The sequence below is a fragment of the Puccinia triticina genome, chromosome 2A (genome assembly GCF_026914185.1).
Source record: "Puccinia triticina chromosome 2A, complete sequence".
NCBI classification, from domain to species: Eukaryota; Fungi; Basidiomycota; class Pucciniomycetes; order Pucciniales; family Pucciniaceae; genus Puccinia; species Puccinia triticina.
In genome coordinates, this window is record NC_070559.1 from 1,247,612 (window position 1) to 1,271,219 (window position 23,608).

Genomic DNA, 23,608 nt, shown 5'->3' on the forward strand with positions numbered 1-23,608 from the left:
GAGTTTTGACTTGCAGCTGTTGCAAACTAACTTAGCGACAGCGATTCAGCCGCATTGGTTCGGCTTGCGCGGGGTGGAGCTGAGTGGTGGGCGCGGGAAATGGCAGTTAGCTTTGAGCTAACCGTCACTAAATGTAGTGACAGTTAGCTGAAATTCAAGCTTCTCACTAATTTAGCTTGGGCTTAGCTACACCCGGTGTGGTTGAGATTGGTGGCTAAACTAGCTAATTTCGAGCTAAACTAGTCACCGGTAAGAGCATCCGCATCGGTGCGGGTGTAACTCGAGGAGTAACAGATCTGCTTACTCCCGGATTAGCGCTAATCCCGGCCGGCAGCCGCATCGGTGCGGGATAAAAAGCTGTGTAAGTATGTGGTATGCACCTACAGATTATGTAAGCTGTGTTTGGTGCATACTTTTGGGTGGGGAGGAGTGTCTGCATGCATGTGAATATGCATGCAGCGCTTACTCCCAGGATTAGCGAGGAGTAACTTTACTCCCGCTTACTCCAAATCGTACTCCCGGGAGGAGTTTAGTCCGATTAAATTGGACCCGATGCGGTTGCCGAGGAGGATTAGTTACGCTAATCCTCCCTTAATCCGCAACCGATGCGGATGCTCTAAGGATGCTCTGAGTGAAGCTCACAATGTTCCAGGAGCAGTCAGCCGACATCCTGCCACCGGCCCTCAGGCAAGTGCCTGGTCGGGGAACGTTCCTCAACCCTTCCATGAGAGTGTTCCCCGACCGTTGCCGAAACCCAAACCCCTAAAACCAATCGGCGCATCAATCGTCTCGACTGGGCGAGAACGTCGCTCCCTGGGCAGGAGCGAATTGTTCATCCGACGGTCCCACTCCCCATTGTCAGGACGTTGAGATGGGCTGTGGTGTACACAGGCCGATTCCAGGCGCTGTAACTTGTCAGAGAGTGACAGTCATTACACGACTCAACTTTGGGCCGACGCATGCCGCCCTATGCCGCCACCCTGCAGGCTGAGCGACAGGAAAAAGTGCTTGTTTCATCCCTCTGAATAACTCACGCAAACAAACCAGCTCAAGCCTAGCAGTCCGTTTCATTCATTTCCGCATCTCGAATCTGGACCTGAGGAATTGGCGGGCAAGGTCTATTTGGACGTCACACTCATTTGTTCCACCGATCCAGATTGTATTTTCTTGCCGGGACCTATTAGTGAGACCCGTTTTCCACTCGGCTAGTATTGAGTAAGCTCAACGAGAGATCCCTCTCATAATCTATGTGAGTCGCTGGTACAATAGTTAACGCTCCCATCCCCACCAGAAAATTCCAACCGGACGACGCGACAGACCATGCTCTCCCGATTCTTGATTGCTGCACTGCTTTGCACCGTCACCCATGTCTTGGGTGTCAGTGAGATCGTTCCGTGGAATGGGGAAGTTCGGATCGACAACTCCGGTCTGCTTGATCAATGGCCATACATGACGATCACCTATCGCTCTTTCTCTCCACATGTCACCGTATATTGTTCGATGAAGATGCCAGGCAGAACCAGGCCTGGGCTCGTAAAGGAAGTACTTTTGGACCGGCAAGATTTGATCACCGCCTTAATGAACAACGAACAAGGCGGGGAAGAAGCTAAACAAGAACTGCTACTCCGGTCGGGCCGTCTTCTGATTGTGGATAAAACTCTGGAAAAAGCAGACAAGAAAGTGAATATCAGTGCTTGGTGGTCGAGCTTATACCGCGGCTGGTGGTTGAGATACCACGGCTTCGGGGCTCCAATATACACAAGTCGAACTGCAACAATAGCAAATCTCATCAATAAAGTCTGTACTCACCTACTTGACCGCCGACCATACATCGCCTTCCTTCCGATCGGTGAAACGGTAATTATCCAATATCCGGATCTGACATCACAAAAATTCCTCCGACGAGAGATTCCAACTGCAGATATATTAGCCATGCTGATGACGATAGCCGAAGCTGGTACCAACACACACTTCGCTGTCGAGACAATTCGTGTTTACGCCGCTCTGCAACTTGACGAATCTCAACGTCGAAGTTGGCCTCGTCGATATATCACCATGCATTGGTCACATCAAAACGACTTCATCAGGCTTAAACAGATGCTTCCTCGCGAGGAAGACCCAATCCGAGAAGCTCTTGCGCAAATCCTGGGAGGTTGTCTTAGAGCGATGCCTATCTACTTTGCGTGCCCAGTTACACCAGAACCCATCTGACTTTTTGGTTTTTGACAGCAACATGTTTCCCTGTTTCATACCCATCAAGAAATGCCCAAGTTTTCTTTTTTTAATCCTCATCCATACAGCTTGCCCTACGGTCTAATCGTGATAGCTCTGGACGATATCACCGGTTACAGCAAGTTGGAGAGACTGTCCCTATCAACAACGCTATTATTGTTGGTGGTTGTAGTTTGCACGTTGGCAATATATTTAAATGGTTGGGCAAAGGAACCCGGCTATTGCTGAGTACATGGGCATCTCACACAACGGCAAAAAAGAGAGGCCTGGTGTGATACGAAAGAAAACAGCAGGTTGCTTAGACCGACTGGGCTGGGTTTTGAGGATCAACAGTGGATAACAGTTAGGAGCTGGTTGAGTCAACGGGCTCAAGAGTCAAAAAGAGACCGGCCACGGAGCGTCCCTCCTTGACCAAAAGTTATAGTTCGAGCATCCGTTCTGCTACAGAGTATGGCTTTATGCCATCAGAATCAGGAATGAGATTTTTCTCTTGTCGGTCTTGTTGAGTTGAACGGTGTCGGAAGAAGGAAACAGGGGGTGGCAAGCTAAAGAATAGGGGGGTTCACGTTGCAAAACAAGCAATGCTGATTTTGTCTGCTCATGCACCTGTGAGTAAGGTTTATGCCTTGCAGATTGCTTCCAAAGGGGAGCTGCCCAGCCAAACCTTTTTGCTTTCTCAGGCTTTTCAAAAGCTGCATCTGTTGGTTCTGGTGGCTGATTTTCAAAATCAGCCTTAGGTGAACCCCCCTAATGGTAGAATTGCTCAACTGTGTCAAGGACATTGAGTTGAATGGCAATTGAGTTCAGGTAGGTCTTGATAGCCACAATCTTTTATGGCTCAATGGTCAATATACTCTTGCTGGCGCCAAGGATGAGCATTTCTGCAGATGTGGTGGGGTATCCAAACGACAGGGGCTGGGAAGACTGGAAGCAAGGGAAAGAGCAGAGCAACTGACCCGGGCGGGGATAGATGAGTTCAAATATCTTGAACTGGCTGACAATCTTGGCTGGGTCGGCGGGGCCAGGACGGCAAGGATAGATGTCCCGGGCAGGGTTCCGGAGCATGCCGCGGGCGTTGAACAGGAAAAGATTTGCCGGGACGAGGTTGAAGACCCACTCATGGACCAAGCGCACGGATTGGAATTTTTGCAATTTTTCCGGTTTTGTTATGGACTTAACTTAAAATTAAACTTCTCACCAAACTTTAGGCAAATCTTGCACTAAGGTTTTTTAAGCACATGCACACAAAGATCTGTTTTAGCACAGAGTAACCTTACCTATGTAGATTACTCTATACTACTATGTAATACTATTCAATATACTATTACATAATTCTTGACTACACTTCCTCCGGTCAGACCTCTGTATCTATATATATAAAGCATGTATTTCTCTGAGTCATTGTCAATACTATTCATCATTATCATCTATGCTCTTTTAGGTTATGAGCCTTCTCCACTGAAGAGTGTTAAATGTTTGAAAATACTTACTTTTTACCTTTTGCCTGTGTGACCCTTGTCATCAAATTACTTTCCGTATTTCCTTTTAAATTAAAATTTCATATAGCTGTGTGCTGAGTGATCACTATCTTTTGTGTTATCCTCCCAACTCCTGACTGTGCGGACTCTCAACTTATAAACTTATTCTCTTGGACATCACTGCTTTAACCCGCGCAAAGTGTCACTCGGACATTGCTAAATGGCACAATGTTGCTTTCCATCTCTATTAACTCTTGGCGCAACTACTGCTGTTTCTCTTTTTTGCTTAACAATCATATTGGCAGCATGCCATTTTCATTTCTATCTTACCAACCTTCCTCATATCCGCCAATTCTATAAATCTAGCCCCTTGGGCCACTCCCTTTTTTGTTTTGGGTCAGCCTAAATGCACTCCAAAAAAATCCCAAAAGCACTCCAAAAGTGAGTGTATGGAGTGTGCACTCCAATGATTGTTGGAGTACAGACTAGAGTACTCCAAGTCAATTGGAGTGCAGAACCGGGGACTCAAGACTCTTTGGAGTGCACCACAAAGAACTTCAGTGGCCAGGAAATGTAATGAGTGCCCATGAGTCTCACTCCATCGGATTGGAGTGCATTCCCCCAGCACTCCATTCCTGATGTTTCTCCTCCTCAAAAGGGGAGTGCAGTACTGTGCACTCCAGCCAGAGCTGGAGTGCCTACAACTTCAACTGGGCTATGTACAAACAAACCCCACTTGATCCTCCTGATATCCATGACCCGTACAGACCGGCATTGAGCGGATTAACATCTCCTCTCAATGACCAGTCTGTACCGGACCGCCGGTCATTGAGGGAAATCACAGAAATCACACCTCTTGATGACCGGTCTGTGCCGGTCATCAAGGGGAGTAACATCTCCTCTCGATGACCGGTCTGTGCCGGTCACCGAGGGGACTCACACCTCTCGATGACCGGCGCGGACCGGTCACACCTCCCGATGACCGGCACAGACCGGTCATCGAGGGGACTCACACCTCGATAATCGGTCACACCGGTCATCGAGGCTAATAACACCTCTTCTCGATGACCGGTCATCACCGGTCATCGAGGTGAGTCACATCTCTCGATGACCGGTCAGACCGGTCATCGAGGGTAATAACACCTCTCGATGACCGGTGATGACCGGTCATCGAGGTGAGTCACATCCCTCGATGACCGGTCTGACCGGTCATCGAGGGGAATAACACCTCCTCTGGATGACCGGTGTGTACCAGTCATCGAGGGGAGGCGCTACTCTCAATGACCGGTCGGTCTGACCGGTCATCGAGAGGAGGTGCTGCTCCCCTCGGTGACCGGCACAGACCGGTCATCGAAGGGACTCACACCTCTCGATGCTCCCGATGACCGGTCGGTCATCGAGAGGGCTCACACCGCTCACGCCACTCGATGACCGGTCAGACCGGTCATCGAGGGTAATAACACTTGATGACCGGTGATGACCGGTCATCGAGGTGAGTCACATCTCTCGATGACCGGTCTGTGCCGGTCATCGAGGGGAGTAACATCTCCTCTCGATGACCGGTCAGACCGACCGGTCATTGAGAGTAGCGCCTCCCCTCGATGACTGGTACACACCGGTCATCCAGAGGAGGTGTTATTCCCCTCGATGACCGGTCTGACCGGTCATCGAGGGATGTGACTCACCTCGATGACCGGTCTGACCGGTCATCGAGGGGTGTGAGTCCTCTCGATGACCGGTCTGACCGGTCATCAAGAAATGTGACTCACCTCGATGACCGGTGATGACCGGTCATCGAGAGGTGTGAGTCCTCTCGATGACCGGACTGTGCCCGTCATCGGGAGGTGTGACTGATGACCGGTCCGCGCCGGTCATCGAGAGGTGGGAGTCCCTTCGATGACCGGTAAAGACCGGTCATCGAGAGTAGCACCTCCCCTCGTTGACCGGTACACACCGGTCATCGAGAGGTGTGACTGATGACCGGTCCGCGCCGGTCATCGAGAGGTATGAGTCCTCTGGATGACCGGTCGTGTGAGTCCCCTCATCGAGAGGTGTGATTGCTGTGGGCACTCCAAAGAAAAGGAGACTTGGAGTGCACCCCAATGCACTCCATTTGGTATTTGCTAGCTGGAGTGCAAAGCCAAAATCCTTCACTGAAAAGGTGGAGTGCTTGGGCTTGCACTCCATTTTTTTTGGAGTGCATCTAGCTGCACTCCCCTATTTTGGTCAATTTTGGATTACCCAGTTGTGTACTCCAAGAAACATGGAGTGCCCATCTGGGGACTCCATGTTTTGGGAGTACAAAATCAAGGCACTCCAACTTTTTTGGAGTGCTGGCCCCCTAAAGCCAAAAATGTGGAGTGCATGAAGTAAAAGTTTGGAGTGCATTTAGGCTGACCCTTTGTTTTTTCTCCCATTACTATTCAAACTCCTCCTCAATATTCTTCACTGTCCCTTCAATCCTTCTTCCTTTCCACCTTTTCATACACACAATCAATTCTTTTGAAATGCCTGTCCAACATTCTCCTTGTTCTGGCAACGCTGAACACACAGCTGGATCCATTGGTGACAACGACAATCAATCATTTTGTGATGAACCCATTCTGGATGACCAGCAGGTTGATCACCGCCGCTGCCATCCAGAAATTCCTTTGCGCAATGGTCATCTTCCTCACCGGGAACAACTTCACCACATTCCTGGACCGGGCCCAAGGCATTGAAGAGAGGAGGACAACCGGTCTTTGTTGGCCAAACAGAAGTCTATCAATAGATTGGTCCAGAACGCCATAGCAGAGTTTGGTTCCACTAATAATCTCCACACAGATGGCTCTAACTATGTGCTTTGGTTAAAAGGATTGAGCGCCGTTGGCCAGAACTTCCTTGATGATTGGGATTTCTTTTGATGACCGTGCGTCAGGACAAGGATGGTGGGAGTTGTGCACAGGATTGTATTGGGAATCATCAACCCTTTGATGAAGAGTGAGCCGCAGGAGCTCAAGACGGCCTGGGATATCTTGGAGGCCATCAAAGCACGTTTCAGTAGGGACAGCCCTCTAATTCAAATTTGATTGCCAAATCAACACTGAAATCTCTTTCAACAACCATCAGCCAATCTCTTTCAAAAAAAACATGGAAAACCCTGTCATCAGCAATCCACCAAGTCAACTGAACGGAATCTCTGGAAGCCAGGATGTAGAGAGTGCGCTTTGATGCTGCGTCTTTCTCTCAGGATCAAGGGGTGCAGACTGCCTGTCCTGAAAGTAGCGTTTATGCAATGGCCGCCAGAGTTGGCACCGGCAAGCAACAATGTTTCCGCTGCAAATCATCAAGTCATCTCCTCAATGACTTTCCCCTTGTTGACCTTGCCCCGGCCCGCCAAAAAACCCCTAATCCTTACCCCACTCGCCCTTCCAACCCCCCCCCGTTCAAGTGTTTTACCCTATTCTGGCTCCGTCCAGATCCCAACCTGTCTACTACCCTCCCCAAAATCAGATTCAGAACCCAAACTTACCCGTGTAATCCGTCATCTCCCGTGACATTTTGCATTTCCCCTCCAAGCTCTGCTTATGCTTGCGTGAGAGTTCCACAGCGGGTACCTGCCCAAATTTTCACAAAATTGAGACGCCCATACCCGCAACTGGCACCCGCTGGCGGGTACCTGCCACGCCAGACAGGTACCCGCCTACAGGCAACAGGTGCCTGCCACCTGGTACCCTGTAGGGAAGGCACTTTGCAGGCAGGTACCTGTGGCGGGTGCGGGTACCTGCCTAAAATTTTACTGATATTGGACACCCACACCCGGCACCCGTTTCCAGGTACCTTCTCCTGAAAGCAGGTACCCGCAAACGGGTACCTGGTGCCATCCCTAACTCTTTTGCAGGCCTCACCCACCCAATTTTGCAATCATCTGACTCTGAGGATGTTAATCAACTGGACATCTTTCAACATCTCTCAGGCGATTTGAGGCCTAACTAATCCTGCATTTTTATGCACCCATCAAAAGCTTTGTTGCAGACTACACAATGGAGTTACTTTGACAAGAGCATGCAAAGTTCTTTGAATGGTTGTGTGATAAGACTGCTATGATTTACTGGTCTTGTCAAGGAAAACATGTAGGAGAAATCACCAGCCAGAAATTTAAATTGGATAAAGAGATTACCTATTCAAGTGAGTCTAGATATACAATTAGTCTGGGATCTCTACTGATCAGCAGGGAAATGAGAGAACACAGTAGATACTAATTTAGCCAGTCAAACTTTTGATTATGTAATCAACAATGTATGTTGTGAAACACACAAGCATGAGTGCTTTCACAGCACGCATAAAAACTACACCATCTCAACATTGTTGATTAGCTGCTTTGTCTTTTAATTCATCTATCCTATCTTGAAGAAAATCAAGCCTTTCTTCTATTGTTATGTGATCATAAAATCTGTTGTCTTGATCACCATCAAGGATATTTTGAATGGCTGATTTATGTTCCAAGATAATTTGATCAATATGTTTTGATATTTGTTTCAATTTGCCTAGCTGTTTCATTGATGATCCTTTGTTGCATGGTGGAATGAATTGAATAGCCAACGGAAATCGGTTGCTTTGACCAAATCTAACCTCTATATATATTTTAATGTTATCTAATTTTCCATGGAATTGACTGCTTTCATCCATCAGAGCATACTCCTTTTCAAATTTTTGTTCAAAGAGTAATTCAATTAACTCTGGATAGTTATCCTTGAAAAATCTGATCACTTGAAAGACAAGTGATATTTCATCATGACATTCTCTATATTGTTCAAAGGTCAGGTCATCAATCTTATCAAAAAATGCATATAATGATTTAAGCTTTGTTTTCAGCTCCTCAAATCCATGTAATTTTTCTCTTGGTGCAATTTTCATTCTTTCTAATAAACTAAAAACTTCATTATCCTCAAATATATTTGTATCAAAATGATCCATCAACATATTTTCCAAATTTACATCCATCTTGATTGAGGAGTCTTCATGGTACATCCTGAAAATCTGATTCATTAGATGGAATGTGAACATTCTTTGTTGCCATGGCTGAAGAACTTTGAAAGATGTGTGATTGTAAACAGATCATCAAATTTGCCAGTTTGAATTGCAACTCTCATTTGAAATTTAAAGATGAGCTACCTGAAAGCATCTCTCTTTCTGGTGATGCATACCACCCATTCAAATAATTCTTGTAATCTTTCAAGTAAGAACATCTGATACAGCTGCGGAGCATATTTTCAACAGCTTTCTCTAAGATCTCATTTGTAAATAAAGACACAAAATCATCCTGAGTAATCAAACGATTCCTGTACATGAAGTGAATTGTTTGAAATCCAAGACCAGGAATTGTTAATTCTGGCCAATAATGATAGGGTGGGTAATCCTTGGTGATGATCTGCTTTATCATATCCAGGGTCTGGTCAGCTATTTTTTTTCCAATCATTTTCATAATAGTACGTTTGTTCTCCCCATACAAGGGAACTATTTCTTCAAAACCTCTTGTTGGAGATCTGCTTTTGCTATCTGTACTCAAAATATTTTCTTCCTTGTTTGCAGTTGATTTGGAATTGCCAGAAATAACTTCAATATCATCATTGTCCCTAGATACAAATTCACATCAAGAAATGAGTTCCTGAATTAGCATCAATCATTTTTCTCTAGTAATAAGGGATGATTCAACACACTTTTCCATTTGACCAAAGATCTTTTTTCCATCATTATTTTCAACACTTTTGTGCTCAGCTATGCTATCAATTGCTGGGTAATATTCTGGATCAATAAACAGAGTTGAGGTTCTCCCTTTCAAATTTTCCACTTGACTATCCTTTAGGATGATCATGTTTTGAAGGATAGCTTTTAATGTAGGAATATATGGAGAAAAAAATGACTTCTGTACTTGCAAATAATATTCTCCTGATTTATTACTTTGCCATTGGGAAACAGCAGCTTTCACACTTTTTTCAAGATATTGGAACTCCTCTTTCATCTGTTTATCATAACTGACCAATGATAGCGGCAAGTGTTAGTTGGTTTTTGGAGGGAAGCTGTTCTATGGAAATAGTACTTACTTTCTCTTTCTTGCTGAGATTCTGGAAGCTCTGGTACTATTGTGAAGTTTTTGAAGAGAATTTCTATTCAGCTGTTTTGGTATTTCCATCAATGATAAATTTGTGGCTAGAACTCACATTTTCTTTTGAATCTGGTGCTCTCTATTGGGTCCAGAACTCTTTTAATGGATTCTTGGGGGCTTTCTTTATCTCCAGAGTTGGTAAGAGTCTGTGAATTTTGTTGGACATGCAACATATCATGTTGGGAATTACTGATGGTTGCTTCTATGGGGAAAATGGGGAATGTGTGTTAGGTCTATTGGTTGGGGAGCCCACAAATGACTAGAGGAAGAGAACATACTCTCATCAACCAGTTTTTGGTTTGTTACCTTCTCTGTCTCTGACATCAAGCATTCCACTGGTGTTGATGCAACACCTTGCAAGCAGCACACTGTAAGTAAGAGGATAAGTTGAGTGTACATTGGGTGAAGAATCATTGCATATGACAATTGGATATATGTATCTAATGGGTTTTTTCAAGTGTTGGCAATTTAGGAAGATGAAAACTGGTCTTTCTTTTATATCTGAGTGACCCTGCCTATTGTAGGAATGAGACTTTCCATATAGAGTTCCTGGCAGAGGATGAAGCTCAAGGTTGCTGGCCTCAAATTGGTGGGTAAACCAGAAAAGCAGCTGTTTTATCATCTGGCACCATTGGACACCTTGGGTACCAAGACAAAACCAGACATGAAGCACTTTGCTGAATTACGTAAATCAAGATAGAGTTAGAGGCAGGCATACTGCAGATGAATCCATTATCCTGCTCCCCCGCCCTCACCACCCTGTATCACGAGCTTAACGAAGCCACTTGTGGTGAGTGGGTCTGGGCGGCAGCCCAGTCTCACCGAGAGGCTCAAACAAAAGCACAAAGCTTGCATGAGCCGGACGTGATGTACACACCATTACTTCTCCCCTGGTTTCTATTCCACTCAGTGGAATTTTTTCTTTTCTGGTTTTTCTGACAGATCAACATCTGCTTGATTTTTCAGTTTTTTTTTCATTTTTGTACTCTCCCCGCTTCATGTTTCAAACTTGACAACAAGAAGTAGTATAACTGCGCACGGTCCTTGCCCTATGGAGCGCAAGCCAAATCAAAGTTCAAAATCTTGAACTTGGACAATTTTGTTGCACCGGATACAATCAACGTTTTGTGAGAAAAAATACAGAAAAATCAAGAACATGTTGAAGTACGATGTATCAAAACCTAGAAAGATTATGTTGAGTGTTAGAGTGGGGTGATGCAAACAAGGCTGCTCCCAGCCAAACCTTGGAATCAGCTCACACGAGAAACATGTTTTGGTGTGCAAGGCCCTCCCTCCGGTCGGGGTCGCTTCGCGACCAGCCAAATGCTGCACGCCCGCACGGAGGCTGGGTTAAGGTCGCCTGGATCATCTGTATGCACAATTACATGCTTGCCTAATCTGTAACGAGATGACGTATCAAACTGTTTGATTTTAGTTGACGGCGAAGCTTGCAACAAGGTGAAATAACGTCAACCCTTGACACCCGTGTGACCAAACCCAGCTGACTGCTGTACTCAAAACTTGAGAGAGAAAAAAAAATCCATTGGAGTGCCAGAATCCCGACTAATGAACAAGCCATGGCTGGGTATAGAAAGTGTTTGTTGGGTTAATTATTATTACTTCTTGCCAGGATTGATAGAGACAGGTCCAAGCAATAACTTTTCCAAAGCTTTTCGAAGCAGACGAGGATCGACGGTTTTCCGGCTCCTCCGCATGCCTTCTCCGACCAACTTGGCGATGATCTGCGGATGCCCATTCTTAATCAACTGGACCTCTTTCAGCATCTCCGAGGTGATTTGTTGGGCTAATATCTGGGCGGTCGATTCATCATCCGGTTGGATTTTTGGGGTCGATCGTTTTTTGAGGTGGTCACCAAGTGAGACTGCCGGAGTTTTGACCGCTTCACATAAGATCTCACGTGCCATCGGTCCTGAACAAATACGAGCAAAGCATCAGACTCCATTGATCCTTGTATCCTGATCAAATTGAGCTGGACTTACTGAGTAGTGTGCCCTTTGATACGCTTCCGACGAGCTTGCCGAACTCTGCTGGGCATATTGGACAGTCGACAAACCTTAATCCAGCTTGAGCCAGCAGTCCCAACAACTCGTGGACGATCCTGAAGCAGGGGCGGAGTGGAAGGGATGGCAAAAAGGGGGGCAGTCAGTTGGTGAGAGACAGGTCGGCGGCCCTGTAGATGAAACCAGTCTTTGCAGAAACTACAAACCAGTTGGCCATGGTTTTCCCCTCAACTTTTGAGGCGCTCGCGTCTATTGCAGCTTCAAAGTATCGCACGCCACAGCCTACGTCGGCCAGATGGTCAATCCTTTCGGAACCTATCGCCATCAAAATGTCGGCTGTGATTTTACTGAGCCCATAAGATTCTTGAAGCCGATGTATCATGGCATGGGGAAGCTCGGGTACCAAGCGTTGCAGACGATCTAAAATTGTCTGCAAAGTTTGTTTGCAGTACATGAGTGAATGAAAGAAAAAAGAAGACTGGAAGATGTATTGGGAAAGTTACTGACCGACGGGAAAATGATCGGAGGTATATCAGGGTCCGGAAGATATCTAATATCGGTCTGAGTCTCTTTATCTCGCAACCTGAAGGTTCGCCGTTGAGCGACATCAAACCCTCGGCTGGAAGGACAACACCAAAACAAAGAAGTCAGTCCGGAATGGAAAGCTTCGCAGCGCGGGCCCGATCGACCTTCAAACACGCACCTTTTCGAGGCACACTAACCTGAAGAAAACAGCTTGGAATCGCTCGCCAGTTGGACATGCAGTTCGAGACCGATAGCAGGTGAAGGGTTCGCGGCGGGGCGAGCCAGCTGGGCGCCCAGCCAAATCGCAGCACTGGATGTCGACGCCATCGCGCGACCGTGACTCCCGACGGCCCGGCGGTCCGAGCCCAGCGCCGCCCGTCTACACGAACCCGTCGGACTCAAGGAGAGGGGTTGGACTCGAGGAGTGGCCATTCGCGGCTTGCTTCGGAAACGACCGAGCGGAGTCTTGAGCATCCTGCGGTGCCACCGGCGGCAGAATTGCGGCCGACGAGGTGGTGAAAAGTCGGAGTAGTGTGAAAGAAAGCTGGGTGTATCTGGGCAACAGTGGGCATCCCCGGGAACCCGTGAGGGTTCCACGGTGAATGAGCCCGTGCGGCAGGCTGGCTCCACGGTGGGCCCGTGCGGGTGCCGCCGGGCGGCCCCGGTGCTCAGGTCGGAACGGATGCCAATCGGGAGAACTTCTCTCATCTCCGTCAAGTGCATCCGCTCAACAGCAGCACCGCCCCCTTGTCTCTCCTGCATGCCCATGGCGTCACCCGCCGGGATGTCGTGGCCGCCTGGTTTTTTTGTTGAGCTTTGAATTGTTTTTCGCTTTATGATATGACTTCTCACATGTTATGCACCCATTAAAAGCTGTGTTGCAGGCTGCAAAATGGAGTTACTTCATCCACAGTTCTTGAAATGGCTGTGTGATAATACTGATAAGATTGACTGGGCTTCTAAAGGAAAAGGTGGAGGAGAAATCTCCCACCCAAAATTTAAATTGAATAAAGGTATTCCCTAGTCAAGTAAGTCTAGATATACAATGATTCTGGGATCTCTACTGATCAGCTAGGAAGCTGTAGAACACAGTAGATACTAATTCAGCCAGTCAAACCTTTTATTATATAATCACTGGTGGATGTTGTGAAACATTGGGGCTTTCACAACACTCATACAAGCTACACCATTTCAACATTTTTGGTTGGCTACTTTTTCTTTTAATCCATCTATCCTATCTTGAAGAAACTCAATCCTGTATTCTATTCTTCTGTGATCGTAGAATCTGTTCTCTTTCTCACTATCAAGGATATTTTGAATGGCTTGTTTATGTTCCAAGAAAATTTGGTCAATATGGATTGATATGAGGTCCAATTCTTCCAGCTGTTTCATTGGTGATCCTTTGTTGCATGATGGAAACAATTCAACAACCAACGGAAATTGATTGCTTTGACCAAACTTGACCTCTGTTTAGATTTGAATGTTATCTAATTGCCCATGAACTTTACTGCTTTCAGCCATCAGAGCATACTCCTTTTCAGAATCTTGTGCAAAGAGTAATTCAATTAACTCTGGATAGTTATCCTTGAAAAATCTGATCACTTGGAAGACAAGCACTATGAAAAAAACTCAAGAAACTGGTGTCAGTTGACATGCAGTATACTGGAGTTCAGTCCCCCTTGAAACAAGCCTGATACAAAACAAATCCCAGGGTGGTGCAACCTGGAATATTTGGAAGTTACTCAACAGCCCAGGCTAAGCAGTATTTTCAGACTCTACTTAGCCACACCAGCTGCACCTTAACTTTAGTGCACTCACTTTTGAGCTGCTCAGCTGGCAAGGCAGTAGCACCTAGGTACATGTCAGCACCTTTATCAAGCAGGAGGAATCCCCCCAGCCAACCGACTAGGCAAAATCCACACATGTTCAACTCCACTCCCTGGCTGGGCGTTTGCTGGTTTGACATGTGTGGTCACCGCCGTGCCACCTTTGGGGCGGCGTTCTCCCTTTGTGGGGTTTCCAGACTCCTTCTGGTCTGTGTGGGTAGTTCTGGGAGCTACTCTAGTAGGTCCCCAAGGCTAACCCGTACGGGCTGAGGGTGAGGGGGGTCTTCCCTTCTCCTCCTTCTCTCTGTAGTCAGGAGTGGGGGAGAAGCTGTTTTGGGAAGTGGTGCTTCCCTCTCACAGTGAGACCTGCCTCTTTAGGCAGTTGATCTCACGCGTTGGCGTGGATCACTCTTGAAAAGGCCGGAGCCCGCACCCATAACTCAGGGGGGGAAAATCCTGAGCCTGGCTCCGCGCCTATGCCTATCCCTCAGCGGTTGGACCCTCCTGCCCGTGTTGTCTTGCGTCAGTCAGATTATATAGCTTGTCATTGCGTCCCATAATCATCAATTTAATGTTAGACTTGTACTATAAGCTCCTCCAGGTCGCGTGGGACCTCTATGAGAAGTTGGTCCTGCGCCCTGTGATCGCGCCGTCCTCTGGAGAGCGCGTTGGCGCGGTTTACTCCGGATACCACTCGTTTGGCCACTAGATTTATCTGGTGTTTGATTATCACCTTTTGAATTATTTTCCACTCAGAGTTCACGAAGCAATCTCCGGACTTCCTTTGGAGGATGACTGATTCTGTGGTTGAGTTGTTGTTCCACACAATGAACATCTTGCTACCTTGTGCTCCTAGCTTGATGAGCATCAGCAGACCTAGTCGCACGGCAATGGTTTCTAGTCGTGCGATTCGCTCCTTTTTGGAGTTTAAAGGCAAGCCCTCTGCCAAGAGTTCCGTTGACCGCAGTCTGAACTGTGCCCACTTGCGGCCAATCAGGACTCCTATTCCGAATCTCGTAGACGCGTTTCCTACCCAACCAACCTCCGTAGGGTCCGGGTTTGCAATTAGCCTTGTTGCTTCGAAGCTCTTCAGGGACGTTAGCCACTTGAGCAAGTCCTCCTTGACATCTGCGGGTACCGGTCTGCGCGACCGCCTGTCTTGCCACTCAATCATCCACTTGTACAGGCCGCAGATGTAGCAGCGTAGTTGCGGTAGCGCGTAGGCTACATGATTTAGTCTTCCTGCCAGTATCTAGACTTCCCCGCAGTTGAACTTTGCGCCTCTTCCGAGAAATGCTTGGATCTGGTTGATTCTCTTCTTGAGCTTGTCGTCTGGTAGTTGGACTGTCTTGTGATGGCCGTTCCATATGAATCCAAGGTACTTTTGTTCCTCCAAGAATGGAGATAATTTCTCCTTATTTGTCTTCACCCCCAGCTGGTTGGAGCACCTCACAACGTCAATCATCTCCAGGTCTGAGCGTGTACTCGTGACGAATAAATTGTCGTCTACGCACCAAAAAATGGCAAGAACTTCGAATTCTTTCATCATTAGCGTCTTCCACGCATCTGCTGGTCGGCCAAACAATCCGCATCCCGCGACGCCGCCAAATGTTATTCTTGTGTCCAACAGGAATTCATTGTCAAATGTCCTTACCATTAAGTAGGGCCATTGGTTTGGTGCTGTAGGGATTTGGCAGTAAGCTTTCTCCCAATCAAAGATGGCAAGAAGGACTGGTTCTTCTAGTTCGCGGATGAACTTGGCCACTGTGTTGAAGTCATCCCACGTGGTCGGGAAGTTGGTTGATTCCACGAATGAGTGGACTGAAGGTACGCCCTGCCTTCCATGTGGGAAGGAGAGGTTGTTTATGGGGCGCAGTGAGCCATCACCGTTTATCACGGCGCCAAGCGGGCTAGTTCGGAAGAAATTGAAGTGCTGAAGTACTTCCTCCTTCCTGAAGGGTCCAAACATCCTCCCTGCTGCTAGTTCTTTCTGGAAAGACTCTTCGATCTTTGCCTTTGCCTGCCACGCCGAGTCGTGGTTTGGCGGTGAGTAGAACTGTTCCGCTGTATCAATGGAGTGTTGAGGGATCCCCTGGGTGAAACCCCTTGTGAACGCTTCTAGCACGTCTTTGTATTCGGGCAGCAGATCCCACTTCTTGAGTGCTGTCGTCCATTCCTCAATGTTCATTTCGCAGGACACTGAGGTTGGCCATGATGTGCTGGTCATCTTTGGCCTTCACTTGGTTCTCACAATCTCACAGGGGTAGGTGCAATCACCTGTTCATGGTTTCATGACCTATTGGACTTGGATTGCACGTAAAAATTGATTTCATCCGTCAGAACATTACATACACACATGGGTTAGAAAAGATGGGATGTTGGCCAGTATGCACCACGCAAGCGTGGGGGGGGGGGGGGGTGCGCAAACGCGAACATGTGTTGTTGAGCAAACAAGGAGATAGTTCCACCATGAACAAAGGTTCATGAAGTAAACAAAGCTCCCCTTCCCGACCATGCACAACAGCTGATGATGGTGTCAACGAACTGGGCCTTACACTGCAAGAAAAACTCTAGAAACTGCTTGCAGTTGAGATGCAAGAGCTCAAGGCAAGCTGTGCCTCATGCAAGAATCAAGCACTGGTTGATTACATGCAAATTGCATAATTTATGCAAGAGTCAGTATAAGCTCCAAAAAACTGAGTACAGGCTCCAAAATACTGAGTTGATACCTTTGAAAATTCCCCTTTCATGTGCACATACCCCTTTCATGTGCACATATCCCTTTCATGTGCACATACCCCTTTCATGTGCACATACCCCTTTCATGTGCACATACCCCTTTCATGTGCACATACCCCTTTCATGTGCACATACCCCTTTCATGTGCACATATCCCTTTTTATGCATTTGCCCCTTTCATAATGTGTACATACCCCTTTATGTGCACATACCCCTTTCATGTGCGTGTATCTCTTTCATGTGCATGTATCACTTTCACAATGTGTACATACCCCTTTCATCATGTGTTCATGAAGCTTTCATGTTTACATGTCCCCTTTGAGTTTTCCACATCCCTTTCAATACCCCTTTCATCATTCAGTTTTACATACTAGAGATGGCAAACAGGTACCTGTCTGATTTCAATGAAACCGCTTCTTGAGTGCTTGTGATCAAATAAATTCAATATGTAACAATTCCATGTGATGAAGAACTACTTGAACTTGAGTAGGACACTCAGCTAACTGCATGGTAAGGCCCACATACAAGTGCAGATGGCAAATAGCTCACAGGTACCTGCCAGGAGGTACCTGTGGGCTATTTGCCATCTGGCCTTGTATGTGTGCCTTACCATGCAGTTAGCTGAGTGTCCTACTCAATTTCAAGTAGTTCTTCATCACATGAAATTGTTACATATTGAATTTATTTGATCACAAGCACTCAAGAAGCGGTTTCATTGAAATCAGACAGGTACCTGTTTGCCATCTCTATTACATACCCTTTTGATGTTAACATATCCCTTTCATGTGTAAATACCCCTTACTGCACATACTCCTTTCATACATACAAACCCCTTTCATGCATACATACCCCTTTCATCATGTATAAATATCCCTTTTATGTGTTAATACACCTTCTCACATTCCCCTTTCATGCTTACATATACATTTCTTATGTACATATCCCTTTCATGTGTACACATCCTTTTTATGTTATTTTGGCTGGATTCAATGGCACATGGAGTGTTTAATAAAATAAGATAAAAGGCTGCTCAGGGGGATTCTCATTTTCAAGGTTGAACATTTGCCTCAGCCTACTGCATGATCACTACAGAATGTTCAGCATTGGGATTCTGAACAAGGTATACACTCAAGGTTCACCAGCACAGAATTTGGATGCTCGACTCCAGCTTGAGCTGAGGCTTGATTCAAGCTTGCTGCATCTCAACTGCAAGCAGTTTCTAGAGTTTTTCTTTCAGTGTTACTGGTTTTGTCCGCCTCTGACTTTCCCGTTGCTGCGCCAATCCCCGCGGGTGTCTCCTTGATTGTTGCCCCTGTCTTTGCGGTCTCTGCTGCGGTCGCAACTCCTATCGTTGTGGTAGACGGAAAAGTGAAAAATAAAAAGTTTTTTTATGCCCCGTAATTACTCATACTAGGCCGCACAATACCATCAAATGGACCCCAGAAATGGATTCTACGGCCAATTTTACCCCTAGTCACCACTGGAAGTGTCACTGGAGCCCCTCTGGATTGGAACCTACACGCCCTTGGACAGTGGACACCCATCACACGTTCAGCATACCCAGTCACCAGCCTGTCACAAGCCTCAAGTCAAGGGTCACAGTATTATGCTTATAAAAATCACAGGATACAAGCATACATCTCCCCATAAGACTATATTCATCACAAAGTATCAAGTACTCTTCTATTTTCATACTATGATGTCATCACACACTGATTCTGCAGCCTCAGACTTCATTTATGCACCCCCTGCATCCACCTGTCAACTCATGCAGCCTACTGTCACTTTACGCAGCCTTCATGCGCCTACTGCATTCTTATGACATCATTTATGTACCCCTGACACATTATGACATCATCTGTATCTACTCTCACCAGCTAAAATCCCTCACCCTGTTGTCTAGATTAGCTGAAACCCTAACCCACAAGCCCTCTGAGGCTCCACTTCTGTCTATATAAGGAGCTCTCTCCTCCCCAGTTGTCAGCTCCTCAGTTGATCACTCACCAATCACAGTCACCCCAACATTCACCCTTATCAATTATAACCAACCCTTATATAAATCACCAGATCTATACCTTGTCAATCAAACAACTCATCTTGAGCCAACCTACCCTATCACTTCATTTAAACTTGCCAAGCATAGCTTGGTGGGTCTTGTTGACTGATAGCATAGAAGGGCAGAGTTTGCACCTCCATCATCCCCTTCTCCATTCAGCAAAAGGTTCTCAGGAACGCTTTTGAGTCTTACATTGTTGTAGCCACAGTCCCAGCGGTTGCCCTTGTAACCTTGTGTTTGCCTCCGTTTGGCCCTTGGTTGCCCGGCAAATGTGCTCTGCTTAATTGTTGGTGCCAGGCCTGGTTGTTGTTGTTGTGCTTCTGGCTTGCACCGGGGTTTGCTTGGTTGGCGGCCTTTGCTGGATCCTGTGCGGTTACCGTATCCCATGTCTTCCTCTCTCCGCCTCTTGCATAGGGGTTCTTGGTAAAGTCGGGTTCTTCGAACTTCCTTGTTTGGGCAATGATCTTCTGAGCTATCTCCTCATTCTTGACCAAGATGTTGCTGATGGAAATCTTCCCGTCTGGCATGAAAACACGGTGGGAAAAAGCATTCATCCTAACGGAGCCCTGCCATGAACCTGTACTGGGTGACGAGTTGGTTGCAGATCTTCTTGTGGGCTTGAACCCACCCTGCAAGCTTTAAGTAGTTGCACACCTTAATCAAGGCTGCCAGGAATCCTTGGTGGTTGATGGACCATTTGGCGTACGTTTGAGTGTACTTGCATGGGTATGGGTATCCAGTATTTATTGGTGTTGTTTTCATCTGCTTTTGAGCGTTTCTCCGTGTAGTGGATGATGGCTTTATCCTGCCAAACTTCATTGAAGATGGTCAGAGGCAGCGGGCTCCTCAACTCCCAGAGGTTGCGTTCGAAGAAGGGCGTGAAGCCAACGTCGCCGCTAGTTGGTCTTGCTGCATTGTCCAAGACCACACCAGAAGGCATGGTATCTACTGGGCCGATGGTCGGGATTGCGTCCCCTGTTTGGGTGTCGGTGGGATTGGGCGTTGGAATCATGGTGAATGGCCTGTTGCTGCTGGATAGTGCGCAGACCTTCTCCAACAAGCGCTTGACTGGGTCGGTCAGAGGTGCCTGTTGAAGGTCTGGTTTGGGTTCGGCCCTCCCTAGGTTCTTGCTGATCTTGAAGAACATCAGAGCTAGTTCGGTGTTCCCTGCTGCTTCCGCTGCCAGCGCTTGATCAACCATGAGGGATACCTTTGCTTGCAACTTGTCTCCCTGGGTAAGGGGCTGTGGTGGGTTCAACGATTTGATCTTGTCGTGGTCAACAAGATGGGCAGCTAGGTTGTGGTAGCAACGTGCGCTCAGTTATTCCGCTGGATCGACCTAAACCATTCAGACGCTTACCTTTTGTGGTTCCTTTTGCCTGGGATTTCTGTGACTTATCCCCCAGCAGGTATTGGTAGAGCGCTGCTATTGGGGGGGGCGCCGTTGGTCAACGGACCCTCCTCCTGGATGGTGTGTTTGATCCCGTCGGTGTCTTGGAGGATGACCTTGTCGCGCGGTCTGTTGGAGGGATGGCCTTCTTAGGGGCCTTGGCCTTCCCCTTCTTGGCCTGCCTTGCTTCTTTTCCTTCTTGAAGGATAGGTGGTTGCTGGGCTTCGTGGTCTTTGTTGGAATTTCACATCTCTGTCACTCACTTCTTTCCTGTCTCTTCCCTGTCACTCCCTTTTCTCCTGCCAGTTGCATATGCAAATACCATCTTCTGCCCACATTTTGTCCCCCCAATGTAATAGCTTAAATATCCGCTCAGATAGATAGAAATAGAAGCATCAGTTCCTGCGCCTGTTCCCTGAGACCTGAGAGTCTCTTGTAGTGAGGGGCCTTTTTCCCCTTCACAGCTAAGCAGCTTGGCCCTTTCTTGGGCTCCCTTGTTTTGTTCTCCGCCTTGAGCTTTCTTCCTCAGGCTTGTTTTTCACTCATCCCTCCGGCTCTGAGTCCAAAATTCTTCAGTCTTTGTCTTGTGTTTGGATTGGTCCCCCTTCTCGCTCCAGTGGTTGTTGGTTTCCGGTCATCGAGGATCTGGCGAGGTTCGCGAGGCTTGATAGTCGGTTGGCCATTGGGCAAATTTTTTTCTTTGCGGTTTGGCGACGGCAAAAGGATGCTGATCCGGCGATGAGTCCTCGGCGCTGGGTCCTAGATCTTCTAGGTTCAGCTGCTGGGACCTTGGCGTTGATAGCCACGCTGTGGTTCTTTGCCCGCAGCCGCAACACCTCCCTGGTTGCGCTACGTCGCCTGCACGCGCGCGTGTTAGGCTCACTGGTCGCCACTCCATGGACCGGCCCACATCCGCTACGCTCCTGTAAGCTAGCCTCAACGGAATCTCTGGATGCCTGGATGTAGAGAGTGCGCTTCAATGCTGCATCTTTCTCACAGTATCCAGGGGCGCAAACTGCTTGTCCTGCAGATAGCGTTTATGCAATGGCCGCCGGAGTTGACACCGGCAAGCAACAATGTTTCCGCTGCAAATCATCAAGTCATCTCCTCAATGACTGTCCCCTTGTTGATCCTGCCCCGCCCCGCCAACAAACCCCTAATCCTTACCCCACTCACCCTTCCAACCCCCCCCCCCCCCCTCCCCTTTCAAGTGTTTTACCCTATTCTGGCTCCATCCAGATCCCAACCTGTCTACTACCCTCCCCAAAATCAGATTCAGAACCCAAACCTACCCGTGTAATCCTTCATTTCCCGTGAAATTTTGCATTTCCCCCACAATCTCTGCTTATGCTTGTGTGAGAGTTCCACAGCGGGTACCTGCCCAAATTTTCACAAAATTGAGACGCCCACACCCGCACCTGGCACCTTCTGGCGGGTACCTGCCACACCAGACAGGTACCCGCCTACAGGCAACAGGTGCCTGCCACCTGGTACCCTGTAGGGAGGGCACTTTGCAGGCAGGTACCTGCCTGAAATTTTACTGATATTGGTCACCCACACCCGGCACCCGTTTCCGGGTACCTGCTCCTGAAAGCAGGTACCCGAAAATGGGTACCTGGTGCCCTCCCTAACCCCTTTGCAGGCCTCACCCACCCAAATTTGCAATGATCTGACTCTGAGGATGTTAATCAACTGGACCTCTTTCAGCATCTCTCAGGCGATTTGAGGCCTAACTAATCCTTCATTTTTATGCACCCATTAAAAGCTTTGTCACAGACTACAAAATGGAGTTAATTTGAAAAGAGCATGCACAGTTCTTGAAATGGGTGTGTGATAAGACTGCCAAGATTGACTGGTCTGCTCAAGGAAAATGTGGAGGAGAAATCTCCCTCAAGAAATTCAAATTGAATAAAGATATTGCCTAGTCAAGTGAGTCTAGATAAACAATGATTCTGGGATCTCTACTGATCAGCTAGGAAGCGGTAGAACACAGTGTATACTAATTTAGCCAGTCAAACCTTTTATTACATAATCACTGATATTTGTTGTGAAACACACAAGCACGGGTGTTTTCAAAGCACTCAAACTACACCATCTCAACCTTTTTGATTAGCTAATTTGTCTTTTAATTCATCTATTGTATCTTGAAGAAACTCAATCCTTTCTTCTATTCTTATGTGATCATAGAATCTGTTCTCTTGATCACTATCAAGGATATTTTGAATGGCTTGTTTGTGTTCCAAGAAAATTTGGTCAATATGTTTTGAGATTAGTTCCAATTCATCCAGCTGTTTCAGTGATGATCCTTTGTTGCATGAGCAAAAAAATTCAACAACCAATGGAAATTGATTGCTTTGACCAAATTTGACATTTATATATAATCTAATGTTATCTAATTGTCCATGGAATTGACTGCTTTCATCCATCAGAGCATATTCCTTTTCAAATTCTTGTTCAAAGATTAATTTGATTAACTCTGGATAGTTATCCTTGAAAAATCTGATCACTTGAAAGACAATTGATATTTCATTACGACATTCTCTATATTGCTCAAAGGTCAGGTAATCAATCTTTTCAAGAAATGCATATAATGATTTCAGCTCTGTTTTAAGCTCCTCAAATCCACGTAATTTTTCTCTTGGTGTAATTTTCATTCTTTCTAATAAATTAAAAACTTCATTATCCTCAAATATGTTTTGATCAAAATGACCCAGCAACATATCTTCCAAATTTGCATCCATCTTGATTGAAGAGTCTTCATGATACCTCCTGAAAATCTGATTCATTAGATGGAATGTGAACATTCTTTGTTGCCAAGGTTCAAGAACTTTGAAAATATGTGTGATCACAAAAAGATAATGAAATTTGTCAGTTTGAAGTGCAAATTTCAATTTTAAATTAGAAACAAGCTACCTGAAAGCATCTCTCTCTCTGTTGATGCATACCACCCATTCAAAACATTCTTGTAATCTTTTAGGTAAGAAAAGCGATGATGGTTGTGGGGCATATTTTCAGCAGCTTTCTCTAAGATCTCATTTGTAAATAAAGAGACAAAATCATCCTCAGTAATCAAATGATTCCTGTACATCAAGTGAATTGTTTGAAATCCAAGCCTGGGGATTGTTAATTCTGGCTGATATAAATAGGGTGGGTAATCTTTGTTGATGCTCTGCTTGACAATATCCAGGGTCTGTTC

At 46.6% G+C, this 23,608-nt stretch overlaps 2 protein-coding genes across 2 annotated transcripts; both read right to left on the reverse strand.

The window, feature by feature from the left end:
- Positions 1 to 3,063: 3,063 nt before the first annotated feature.
- On the reverse strand, positions 3,064 to 3,297 carry PtA15_2A138 (uncharacterized protein; the record flags this gene model as incomplete). Its single annotated transcript, XM_053166128.1, has 2 exons — positions 3,064 to 3,156; positions 3,232 to 3,297. The coding sequence occupies 2 exons, from the start codon at positions 3,295 to 3,297 to the stop codon at positions 3,064 to 3,066; spliced, it is 159 nt and encodes a 52-aa protein (XP_053017381.1).
- An 8,174-nt stretch (positions 3,298 to 11,471) lies between these two features.
- PtA15_2A139 (uncharacterized protein) lies at positions 11,472 to 13,169 on the reverse strand (the record flags this gene model as incomplete). Its single annotated transcript, XM_053166129.1, has 5 exons — positions 11,472 to 11,785; positions 11,856 to 11,974; positions 12,083 to 12,296; positions 12,388 to 12,495; positions 12,599 to 13,169. 5 exons carry the CDS (start codon positions 13,167 to 13,169, stop codon positions 11,472 to 11,474), a joined length of 1,326 nt encoding a protein of 441 aa, XP_053017382.1.
- Positions 13,170 to 23,608: the final 10,439 nt, after the last annotated feature.